The sequence below is a fragment of the Amyelois transitella genome, chromosome Z (genome assembly GCF_032362555.1).
Source record: "Amyelois transitella isolate CPQ chromosome Z, ilAmyTran1.1, whole genome shotgun sequence".
Classification (NCBI taxonomy): domain Eukaryota; kingdom Metazoa; phylum Arthropoda; class Insecta; order Lepidoptera; family Pyralidae; genus Amyelois; species Amyelois transitella.
The window spans coordinates 8124692-8137164 of NC_083535.1; the positions used below are offsets into that span (position 1 = coordinate 8124692).

The 12473-nt window shown below is 32.6% G+C and overlaps 2 protein-coding genes across 4 annotated transcripts in view; one reads left to right on the forward strand and one right to left on the reverse strand.

Annotated features, from left to right (window-relative positions):
* LOC106133780 (STE20/SPS1-related proline-alanine-rich protein kinase) overlaps positions 1-12473 on the forward strand; it is a 28682-nt gene that overhangs the window by 2601 nt on the left and 13608 nt on the right. Inside the window, exons 1-4 of one of the 3 annotated variants that reach the window (XM_060953598.1) lie at positions 995-1129; positions 7427-7522; positions 11462-11513; positions 12182-12374. In XM_060953598.1, the coding sequence (XP_060809581.1) occupies positions 7470-7522; positions 11462-11513; positions 12182-12374 (298 nt within the window). In that variant the 5' untranslated portion in view covers positions 995-1129; positions 7427-7469. Of the gene's footprint in view, positions 1-994; positions 1130-7426; positions 7523-11461; positions 11514-12181; positions 12375-12473 lie in introns of those variants that run through there. The other 2 variants (XM_060953597.1, XM_060953599.1) reach the window with 2 other exon arrangements.
* Positions 422-9525, reverse strand: LOC106133891 (uncharacterized). The gene is made up of 6 exons (XM_060953602.1): positions 9436-9525; positions 2630-2836; positions 2271-2339; positions 1660-1800; positions 1054-1127; positions 422-627 (listed from the first exon to the last, which is right to left on the reverse strand). The coding sequence occupies exons 1-6, from the start codon at positions 9469-9471 to the stop codon at positions 534-536; spliced, it is 621 nt and encodes a 206-aa protein (XP_060809585.1). The 5' UTR covers positions 9472-9525; the 3' UTR covers positions 422-533.

Genomic DNA, 12473 nt, shown 5'->3' on the forward strand with positions numbered 1-12473 from the left:
CAATTTTGCAAAAAAATGTATATTTATGTCAATACATGGCGATTTTCACTGGTAGGTTTTCTATATAATATTGGCCTGACGCACTTAGGCCTATGGCCACATTCTACGAGTGGAGCCAGGTGCAAAAAGCTACTCGCTTCGATCTCCAATACCATTTGAACATGGGAACCCTACCCAGTTGGGATTATGGTTCCGAGGTGGCTGAAATTAGAATACTGTCTATGTGAAGGTATCATTCATCCATACACATTTTACGTTTTTACGGTTTGGCAGAGCCGATAGTCAAAAATCAATGCCTTGTGTAGAATTATGGCTACTTATTATAGTATAGGTACTTCATAGGAATTGGAATAATACATCTTGTACCTATTTAATTTATAACGGAAGCACATTAACAACAGATTACGTTACATATTTTGCTTTATTGTAACTTAATAACTTATTAACAAAAAGGCATGATATTCTTACATATATTTATAAGATTATTAATATTACTAGTTAGTATAAGTAGTTTTTTGATTAAATGTTAAATTTTACACGTGCAGCGTCATGTCTCCAAGCCTATGCACCGGCCACATGCATTCGCACCCGGCTGGGATCACCATTGTCCTAGTCTCCCAGCAGTCACTGAAACACATAAACAACTAAATCGAAAAATCATATATGCTTACATACAATCACGCCTCTTTCCCGGAATAAATATATTCTTATATCTTTGGTCCTATTCATTCTAATCTACGATTAAATACCTTGGTTGAATTAGAAAATATATAGGTAATTGTGATGTTTATACATAATATGAAGATAGCCTGCAGTGGCAACTTGTCAAGAAACATATCCTTGACTAAAATACCACCACAATAGAAGAGTCAGATCTTGGGGTCACATGTTTCATGACTTCGTTTGTTTGTCAATTAATTGATTGATGTTAAATTTACATTACATAATGTTACGACATTATGACAAGACATTTTCAATTCGTATCTAATAACTAGTTTTTGTAACAGTTATGCTAAACTATCAAATATTAAATGATTTAGTGTTCTACCTTACCTTGTATATCGTCTTCTTGTTAAATGAATAGTTTTATTCCATTGAATGCAAGTAAACCCTAAGCTGGAGCAGATCTGTAAGTTTTTGAATAATAATTAATGATAAGATAAATTATATAATCGGTGTGGTTTCCGGTACTTTAGAATATTACCTACTACTCCAAATTTTTTCCATGGATGTTGTAAAAGGCGTCTAAGGGATAGCAAGGGATATAGACGTGACTATGTGTATATATGTATATAGGCTTATATTATATATTATGCCTTTATATCAATATAACCAAGGCATTCAAAGTAGCGAGGAAAACGGGGCCGGTGGTCATTGGCTACGGGTATGAAAGTGATTTATTATCAGTTATGTCCAATGTTTACAAAATACTTATTTTTATTTTAAAAAAGATTATTTAAAATGAGAAAAGTATATAAAGTATATATTACCGAATATGTACATGGAAATAGCTTAAATCTATAAGAAAATAGCAGACTGCTTAAATCTTAACATCATATTATCTTTATCAAATTTAAACGATTTTAGAGCCTATTTCTTTGTAAAAGCATCAATTCAGAAATTTTTGCTAATAGATGAAATGAATGTTAGTCAACAAACCTCATTGCTTCTGCCCTTTTCAATGCCCTTTTCTTCAGTGGATATGCATTTTACCTCCTCATAATACGCCGGCCTGTACTCATACTCGTTCGTATTCAATTTTCTGATTTTCCTCTCTATGTGGCAGATGGGATAGTGCTTCTTTATTTTTAGGACAAAAAAGAGATTTTATTTAATCTACATCCACACTTTTCATTAATAAAGAGAAAAAATTGTATGTAACTTAACGTTACAAACATACAAATTATGCGAATGTCAAAAACTACTACACTGATTTTCCGAAATTTGGCACAAATGTAGAATAGAGCTTCGGAAGTAACATAGGCAAAAACTTACAAATAAATATATTTTGCTCATAGAAATATGCAACTTGTATTATGTATGGTAATGAGTCAAAGTCTATAATACATAAAATACCTACTTACTTACTTAATTACAATTTGAAATCCAAGGATCAACTTATTTATTTATTTAACCGCTTAACAGTACCTAAGTAATTTAAAGTATGTATTTATAAACGTCTTTGTTACATACTATTACTAACGATGTTTTGTTAACATATTAAAATTTTATTAAAGTTATTACATTATTATTAAAATAAAATAACACACCTGCACAACTAATTGCCTCATTTCCCGCTCTCTGGAGTCTTCCAAAGATTCGGTATATTCAGGTAAGGTCTGAAATAAATAATACCCATAACTATACTTTAAACTTAAATTAGTTCAATTCTCCAATTTATTTAGATGTATAGATATGTTTACATGTATTCATATTTAAGGTACCAACCAACACACAAGGCTTCTTAGCATATATCTACATATACTTATACGCTTATTATCGTTAATCAGAAATCTTAATTTTCAATGGAAGAAGTTGGTTCCTTTGGGTGTTTTTGTTGTAAAATAGACTATGAGTATCATAATAAAAATTATAGTAGTAAATATCATGCTGCAAGTTGATGTTTTACCTCCAAAGAGTCTTCACAGTCAACACCTTCAGCAAGGTCAGAGACCCTGCGCCTGGTTCCCTGCCTGTTTCCCTCCAACACAGCTAGAACGGAATTTAGCACTTTGTCAGGGTTCGGAATCCGGAGCACGTGTTCTATGAAGTCTGGGACGCCCTCCTCGGTTTGATCTGGTAAAGATGACGCTAGACAAAGCGACACGCAGAGTGCCTGGAATCATAATATCTTGTAAGATAATAGGAAAAGTTGTACTATTAATTTATGTAATAATAATAAAATATCAAACAATCTTTATTATAGTTCTCCTTCCTTCTGGCTTAAGTCCCGGTTGCAATTTCACCACTCGGGCTCGAGAAGCTCGGGGTATGCCTTGACCATGGATCCTTGATTGGGTGAATCAGGTTTTTACATAACTTCCAAAATAGTCATTTGTACATCCAACAGCCGAGGTGGGATTCGAACCTGTGCCTTTATGCGCAACACGCATTTTAACCGGACCACCGATGCTCTTTATTATAAGTAGTTTATTTATTTATTTAAACTTCATTGCATAAAATACAAATGTATAGCACAAATCATCTATACATTTAATAAAACAGTAAAAATATTTTTGTAAATTTAATTTTTTGGACTGAAATGAATAGAGAGAAACTTGGAATGAATAATAGAAAGCAAAATTTTTTTTATTTAATTTTTTTTGTCTGTGTCTGTCTGTATGTATGATCACGCTTATCTCTGAAAGAACTGAACCGATTTACTTAAAATTTTTACCAATTGCTTAATTTTAACTCAGAAAAACATTTAAAGTTTGTTTCATCAAAATCAGTTACGAAATTTAAAATTCAAAGTCATTTATCATTGTACGACAGCATTATACCTATAACATATAAATATAAGTAAAAATCAGTTTGATAATATCCTGGTTTTGTCGCACATAACATGCGTAATTCTCACTTTAAAAGATTGAGAAGAAGTGAGACTGCGAAGTTGGAGGTCCAAGTTCGAGCCCCAACAAAAACGAGATATTTTTTTTATTAAAAATATTTTTTTATACTCAAGTATATTGTAGATTAAACTCGAAATTTTCGCGGACGAAGTCGCGGGCAACAGCTAGTCTTTAATAAAACTAACATATGAGCGAGTTATTTTAATACATAAGGCAACTTATTCAATTTAACATTATAACTTATGAGTTAAGCTTTGAAGTTTATTCAATGTAGTTGTAAATAGAAAAGATAATTTAAAAAAAATCTCTTTAATGATGACGTAATGGACTTCTTCAGATGTTTACATATTTTGAAGAAACGTGAAATCCAGTTACAAAATCCGATCATGCAAATAAAACATCACTATAAACGAGAAAAATATAGTACAGTCGATTAAAACGATCTTAATAAGATAATATTTCTAATTGTTTGAATCTTTTTATTTAATACAAATAGGAAATTTGTACGAAGTAATGGTTTATATTATGTGTATCTGATGTTCCAGATCTTCGATTTTTATACGCTAACAGAAACTGCTTATCATGTTGAATAAGTTTTGTTAAGACGTCATTTCGATATTTCCTATAGTTAGCTGAATACTTATGGTTCGATATCAGCTGATCCAGATTCCAAAATAAATTATACCCTGTATGCTGGCCAGGCATAAGAGCTATACAACAAATAAAGTTTCATTCAAATTCGTTCAGTAGTTCCGAAGATTAGCGTGTAAAAACAAACAGCCTTTTTTTCAAATTCATGCTATTTTACTTTTTTAATATCGTTATCAATTATTTTTTTGAAAATATACTCATTGTGCAGACGCCATTTTTCACTGTTTTAATATATGTATTGATTACTACTTTTACTTATTTTCTTGGTAGAGTAAGTCTAAGGTAAATTCAATTACGTCGACCAAAATATATAATTAGTAATTTTATCAACAGTAAGTAGGTACCTCTTTATTTATGCTGCTATTTATAGTACTTATTTGTTAAGAATGAATAGTTAGTGATACCACCCACTTGTTCTTGTTGTCAGTCGATTAGCCTCGAATTGACACCGACCATTTCTTTGATTGATCTAGGGGTTTATTCCACTATGTGCTTCTTCTTCCTCCTGGCTATAGCGATGGTTCCATCCTTACCACTATAGAGAGCCGGGGGTACGCCCTTAACCATAAATCCTAGATTGGGTGAGTCAGAGTTTTAAACGAAGCCATTCCCATTAGACCTCCGCTACCATTGCCGGGGAACCTAAATCTGTATTGGATCATGGTTGCACATCCAGTTGCCATGTATTTCCATCTACATGTCTACACAGTTATGCAATAAATATTTTGGGTTTGAGTGTGGGACCTAAAAAGCGTAGGTAGGTTTGTATTCAAACTAATGTGACTTTGCAGATTCTATCACCGACGCCCTTTGTTTCACTACATATGTGCGTTTAGGTTTTTTGTCCGGGTGATTAAATTTATTATTTTCCGTTTATGTTTCGAGTACCCTTACCTTAGATTACATTTTTATACTTAGGTATTTGTACACTAGCTTTAACGCCAGCCAGCGCACCTAATTTAAGGACTAGAATAGAAAGTACATTTTAGTCATATCTTACAAAGAGCAAGATTAAGAAACTTCTGTTTTTTCTTTACCATATTTAGTCACAACAAAAACGCACCTTGTCATTAAATAAATTAAACGAAAATCTGAATAATAATTATTCTAATCTTTGGATATAGTAAATGACTCCCAAAAGAGACGTGACGTTGGAGTAATTTGTTCGTAGCGTGAACTCCATTTGTTCAACTGCTTTAATTATTGCGTTTACGAGTATGAATAATGGCATTACATAAGTTGCTCCGAATTCTGTTGAATGGCCTACGATGTAGGTAGTAATGATTCTCTAAATTTAGATCATCTTCTTACAAAGATAATGGATCAACATTTTTTATATCATCAAAATTTGTTATTTATTCGTAACAAAGACAATTTCTTAGAAATCTTTTCTCTTAATATTGTATGGATATTATATACCTACTTAATATTAAAATTAGATACTGTGAAAGACACTTAAAAATGAACTTATGCCTTAAGTTTTTTTATACTTCAATGCAGTCATTGCCATTATTAGTTCGATTGAAACTATAAAAACATTCATTACAAAGTAACGTATTGGTACATGATTCATAAGTCTCGTGCCGAAGCTAAATCGAGGAGGACTTCGTAAACACTCAAAGGAAAAGCACGTGGTATTGACTATTACGTTATATAGGTACTCTATCCTTTGACACGTTGAGAGCAAAAGGAGCAAAACTCAATTGATGTTAACGAACCATGATTGGCAATCCCTGCATGTCCCGAGTCTCAAAACATCGCCGAACACGGGAGATGCAACAACGCTAGTTCGTTGTTGTGAAAAAAAGATCGCACCAAATTGATACTCCTCCTTTTTTGAGTCGGTTTCAAATAGTACGACCGATATGAAAATTGGTAACGAATTTTAGTGTTAAAACAAAGAAGAAGAAGCAAATTAGTCGACGATGATTTTAAAAGGGTGAGAGATTTTTTTCATAAGCGTAATTGAATTTGCTAATAGTATAAATTAAAATTAATTTCATTATATAATTCAAATCAGAGCCAGATTTAACAGGATCGTAGAGATCATCGCGATAGATCACGTTATAGATTGAAACACTTTGGACGAATGTTATCATGATTTTTTTATTCGAAACAAAAACTTACATTTCATGATCAATACGTGGCAAGATTAGGTATAATAAAAACAAAGATTTGGTCAATTCCATGAGCAATTTGATGAAAATATCACGGAGGGTGATAAAATATCAACATGATTTTATAATTTTTTTTAGGCAAATCTAGAGATTTAAATAAATGCCAAAACAGACTTCGTGTGAATCATATTAAAGGACCTCAAGTTTTGATTTATTACGATTAGACCAATGTTCGCTAAGTATATAATAAATACTCATAATTTTTAGATCGAATTATTCTATTCGTCATAGAATCCTTAACTCGGTTAATTAATTCAGCAGTTATTAAGCGTGCAGTTTAAAGTGGAAACTGTGAAACTAGAGTGGTAGCAATTTTGATTTAATACTAAATCGATGAACAGGAATGAAATTAACTTGTATAAAAAAAATTCTGTATTGGAACCAAGAAGTTGGTGAACAGATCTAGAATTGAACAATTTGAGTAAAAATATTGTTATACTTAAATTAGAAATTCATTGACTTTTACGATGTTGACATTTTCTCAAGAAAAACCAAGTTTAAAACCTAGTTCATTGATAAATATTACGACATTGCAAAATGATAGATCCCGTTCGCAATGGGGTCAGAGGGAGTCCACATCCTGGCAAGCGGCAATTTGGTTTACTAAAAATAGCTCCAGGCCTTTCGTCATTTTTATTTTTATAGTCAGCTATAAGCTTTAATATTTCTAGACGCGTTGTATAATTGTTGCAAAACTAGCCGAGGAAGTAGTTTTAATAATGCCGAACGAAAGCGATCAAAAACTAGAAACCTACTTAATTGCATATGCATGTAAGATTCATATGAAAGCGTATAAGATTATGTTCATAAATTAGATTGTTTTCCATATCCTAGTCATGTGACTTTTTTAGAAATATTGATTTGGAGGTGGAGAACGTCTCGTGTAACATGTACTTACTTTCGTCCCAAAAAAATTAACTGTTTCCGAGGAATGAATAAACTATGTAAGTGTGTAAAAGCACAACTTAGTTTTCTTCTTGTAATTTACATGTCTAAGTAAATAGCTACTTTATCATTAAATCTTAGGCGCAGTGTGGAAGTGAGGCGGAAAAGCCGACGCACCTTCAAGATGGAGCCAGTTCCTGAGAAGGGCGTAATAGTGAACAGCTACGTTGGGGACAGGTATGAAAATAATTAGTTATATATAAAAAGAGGAATGAAGCAGTGAAGAAAACCCTTGTGAAAAAAAGAATGGGTTTAGTTCCACTGCAAAGACTGCGGAAGTCGCTTCGTGTAAGGACTTGATTTACCCAATTTAGGATTGTGGTAATGGGCGCACCAGAGGGTCTCTTCAGGTAAGAGAGGATGCAACCGGATTAAACGCTAGGTTGATACTGACACAAACGGAAAAGAAAAATGGAACCCAGGCCCCTAAACATTACAGCGGAGTGTATCTTTGGAAACACGAAAAGATTGGAGAAATAAATATAAAAGTTAATGCACAGATAGATGTTACTCTTGGTTATTTTATGGATTTACACTAAAATTTAAGATCACTTTTTGTTAAAATTCAAATTACAAATTACAATAAGCAACTGCTTTGTAGATATACCTACTATGAAAAGTAGGTAGTACTAAAAGAGTTTACATAAAACACAAATAAGACGGAACGTGTAGCATTTTGTAGACCTGCTACGAACGGAAAGATCTACGCCAGAACAATTTAATATTGAATTAAAAAATATATCAGTTTTACTAAAATGATCAGACTAATAACATAGGGTTTAAGATAAGCGTTGATGTTGTACCTTCATTTTAAATAAGTATTTATCCCATACATAAGTTATGTATGGGATTAAAAATCATTCCAAGTTCAAGTTGAAATTGTAAAAACTTAATTTGTTGCAAAATATACGTAGTTTTTATAGCAAAATTTATATTATGAAACTAAATTTTCAATCATGAATCGATAATAGGTATTTTACAACAGCCCTTAACCATATGATTGTGGATATAAAAATAGATTAAGCGTTATATACCTAACCACTTACAACACAAATAAACATATACATCAATAAAATGTATTCTTATAAAAATGTGGACATATAAAATATTTTATTTAAGGTTTTTCTCACAGCATACAGCATGATAGATTAACATTGCTGTGTAGCAATCTCAAATAGCCAAGTTGGGGCGGTCAATGACTTTGTTTTTGGCAACCTGCATAATTATGCATTACGCAAGTATGTGAAGCAAGTGGCGGTGGATATCACGGTAAGTTTAGGAAATCGAATATGTATGAATATAAGTACCTTGCTAAAATAATGGTGATGATAAAAATAGTCATAAACAAAGCACATGAATGGTATGGAATCTCTACCGGCCACTCCGGGATAAAATTGTGAGTGATCATTAAGTATTTATGTAATGTGGTACCTATATAGTTTGACTGCTGATTATGGTAAGTGCAATCATGGCGAAGAAACCTACCTAATCAATTGAACTTAGGACCGAACTTATCTGACTCGGGTTACCTACCCTTTTAATAGGATCATAGAGTCGCTCTGCGTGTAGGTCTACCATACCACCATAGGCCTACTTACGCTCCTCTCCAAGCCGGCCTCTATCAGGACAAACGTCAAAATTTCGATATGGGAAACGATTTTATTATTTAAACGATTATACCTTTCATCAAATTCGACGTACATGTATTAATTGCATGCACTCAACACAACAAAGGAAGCATTTAAATACAATAGTAATATGAAGATTATGAAGACGTTTGTGCTGAATAATTAACCATTGAATTAATACTACGAAAAGAAAATGAAATTATGTATGGAATTAATAAGAGATTTTTTTTAAAGACTTTAAATCCCAAAAAGATGAAGAACATATTTTTGTTCAAACTGTTCGTCGTCTGAGAAGAGAACGGGATTCCTATGACCACGATCCTAGAGTGAGAAAGTTAAGGCTTTTACTTTAACACAAAGCGACTCCTGTCAGACGTTGACAATTTAAAAATTACTTGCCAATTTGAGTAAATTAATGTAATTTTTTGTAATCAACTTATATTTTTTCTACAAAACACCAACCTTTAGCATGATGTCCACCACGACCATTTTGAACATGACAGTATTCCACTGTTATATCGAACACAAACAAATCTCAATGGACGGCTTTTGTGAATGGTTTCCCAACACGAAAAATTCTCTTTTTATATCCAAAATAATTATCTCAATCTGTGACAATTGTAAGTGTTCTAATAAAAATGTTTTTCGTTAATCTGTATCATTGGCATAATGTGGACAAGAAAGTCCAAGATTTAATTTAAGTATTTTTTACATTATATATTTCCTTAGTACGTATCTCATATAATTCAGGTATCGGTGCTGACTGTGTTCAGAATTATCAAAACTTCCATTCGTTATGTCTTTTATTATGCGAAGCATTGATAAGAACTAAAAGTTCCTCCCCGCGTCTCTGTTCCTCATATCTTCAACTAAGTGACTTTTAAGGCAAAAGTGAATATGCATTCATCTTTTTTCCACCAGGCAGATTGGTCCTCAAATTTAAATAAATATATATAAATATTTGTATTAATATTTATATTTTATTTTAAATTTGAGGACCAAAATATTTAGTACCTGTTTTGATATTGTTCCATTCATAAAAAAGCTTAGTAAGTATATACCTGCCTAATATTTCAGATAACGGTTCACGTTTCGATAAATCTTAGAACAATATACATTTTCGGTAAATATATTTCGGGAAAACTTGCCGGCATGTCCATAATTAATCAATGTAAAAAAAACTAATTTTGTATATTGACGGTCAAAATCACAGTGAGATTATCGCGCCGCTATCGCGTCGGTAGGTACTCTCTCTGATTGCCGTCAACGCAAAATGCCGCAAATCCTTTCATAATTTTAGAAGTTTATTTTTACCCCATAGCTATCAAATAACTTTTTAAAGTCACCGAAAATCCTATAGTCTTATACCAATTAGTAAGTATAAGGTAAAAAAGCATAATGAAATTTGTGACTACGGGGTCATGTATTAGAAATAGTATAAATATAACATAATCTAGTTTTACCACGAGGAAGCGACGACATACGGTGGTGGTAAAACAATTTATTTACGTAACTATAATGTAAACGTTGTCCACTAATAAAATTCCTCAATCTACGTGATTGTTACGCGTACCTACAATCTCTATAGTCTTAAGCTCTTTAAAAATATCGATAGACCGTAAATCTCACATTTTTTTTTCTTGGCGTTACAAGTTGCAAATGTTGAATAGATGTGGAATTACCAGTAGGTTTACTTATAACCGGCTGAAAAGCGTTGGTGGTAGAACCGTTAGTGTTTTGATTTTGCCAAGGGAAATCGTCGTCATCATCTTTCTGAGCTTTAGGTAGTTCAGAATGAACCCAGTAACCCTAATTTCTGGGAGGGAAATCTACAGGGTAAACCTAATCCAGCTGTGATCATGAGTTGCCCGACAGGTTCACAATATTTGATGGTACATATTATAAAGTACGAAATATTTTTAAAGTACTCAGGAAGTTTTTATGTAATAACTACTTTGCATAAATATAAAAATATCATATTTTTTGCAATATATTTTTAGAAATGTCATTAAATTTTATCAGCATTACATAACTGACTAGAACTCGACTAGAAGATGCATAGTATATGGAAACATCAATGTGAAAGGTATCAAGGTTGTATTACAAAAACTGAATATTTCATACTTATTTGCAAATTGAACTTGGATAATTAATTTGTATACACCTAGGTATTTATTAAAATTTATTTCCTAAGAACACTAAGAATGTATGTAGACAGGTGGAGTTTCGTTAAAGTAGCGATTATTTGCGCCGTTTCAGTTTCGCCAATGTCATAATTATTATTTTATTTATTTCGACAGTCTGTGTTATTGTTATTGTTCTATAAGTCAGATTTCGGAAAACAAACTTTTTCTGATAGGCCTGAGTCGTGGATACTTTAAAATTGAGTTAATACTCCAGATCACTGACTTAAGCATTACTTCAATACCTATGTGAAATTTTGAACGCTTCTTATCTATGTATGAGTATCGTTTATTTCTTCTTTCAGTAATGATCATGGCGATGTTATTTCGGCGGGTGTTCACGGGGTCTTCAGACAGGTGAGTTGCTAAAAAAGAAACAACAACTGTAAATATTACAAAATCTATGCAGAACAGGCGTTGGTAACTAAGTAGCGACCGAGGCACCTAATACCTAGTAGGCATTGGGTAGGTACCTACTTAACAAGATAGCTTTCTTACTAAGTTAAAGCTTTTATGACGCTATTTTTTTTTCTTCCGATTAAAGGATGCTAATTATTTTGGATACCAACATCCTAAAAGCTATTTCAGTTGTCTTACTGAATATTTTGTCTAAGGGCTTTACCTGTAGCTGGGCTTTACCACGAGAAGACGGTTGAGAGGGCAGATACAGAGCTTTCTGATGTTGATACCTACGTAGTTAAAAAACTTTAAACAAATAGGTAGGAAGCGTAGGTAGTTAAGCAATAGCGCCAAATCTTGCCAAAAGTTGAAGAAAGAGCAGATTACCCTTCCTACATAGGTACATACTTACGTATTCTATAAGCAAGAGAAAGCATTCCTTGAAAACTTTTACAGAGTCATCTGTCGGTGTCGATTGACATTAATACCTATGACATGACATTTCTATTATATGCAGGGGGCAGTGATTTTGACATGTAGTCAGTTGAATTAATATTAAATAATAATAATTAAATATTGATAGATATTATTTATAAAATCCATAACAATTATCAAAATGATTTCAGAAATCTTTTGGAGCATGTGACCATCAACGGCAATTAAATTCCCTATCGTCCTATGCAAAAGCCGCTCGTCTGTCAATCGGAAGTGCTGCCGTAGGAATTGGAAATTTATTCAGTCGCAAAATGGCGGCCAGTGCAAATTCTTCTTGTCCGTGGCCGAGTAGTCAAGATGACTACGAATTACGGGACGTTATTGGTATGTTTTCTTTTATTCGCCTCTTTTATATAATAACATCGAGTAAAAATATTTTATGAGTGGAGAAAATGCATATATTCATTGAAAGTGCGAGTCAGT

Excerpts from the sequence above, each read along its gene's own strand:
- LOC106133891 (XM_060953602.1), bottom strand. The coding sequence starts at position 9,471 with ATGTTCAAAATGGTCGTGGTGGACATCATGCTAAAG. Across the intron at positions 2,340-2,629 it reads ACTGTGAAGACTCTTTGGAG|ACCTTACCTGAATATACCGA; the intron begins GTAAAACATCAA and ends TATTTATTTCAG. Across the intron at positions 1,801-2,270 it reads TGAGGCAATTAGTTGTGCAG|AAGCACTATCCCATCTGCCA; the intron begins GTGTGTTATTTT and ends CTAAAAATAAAG.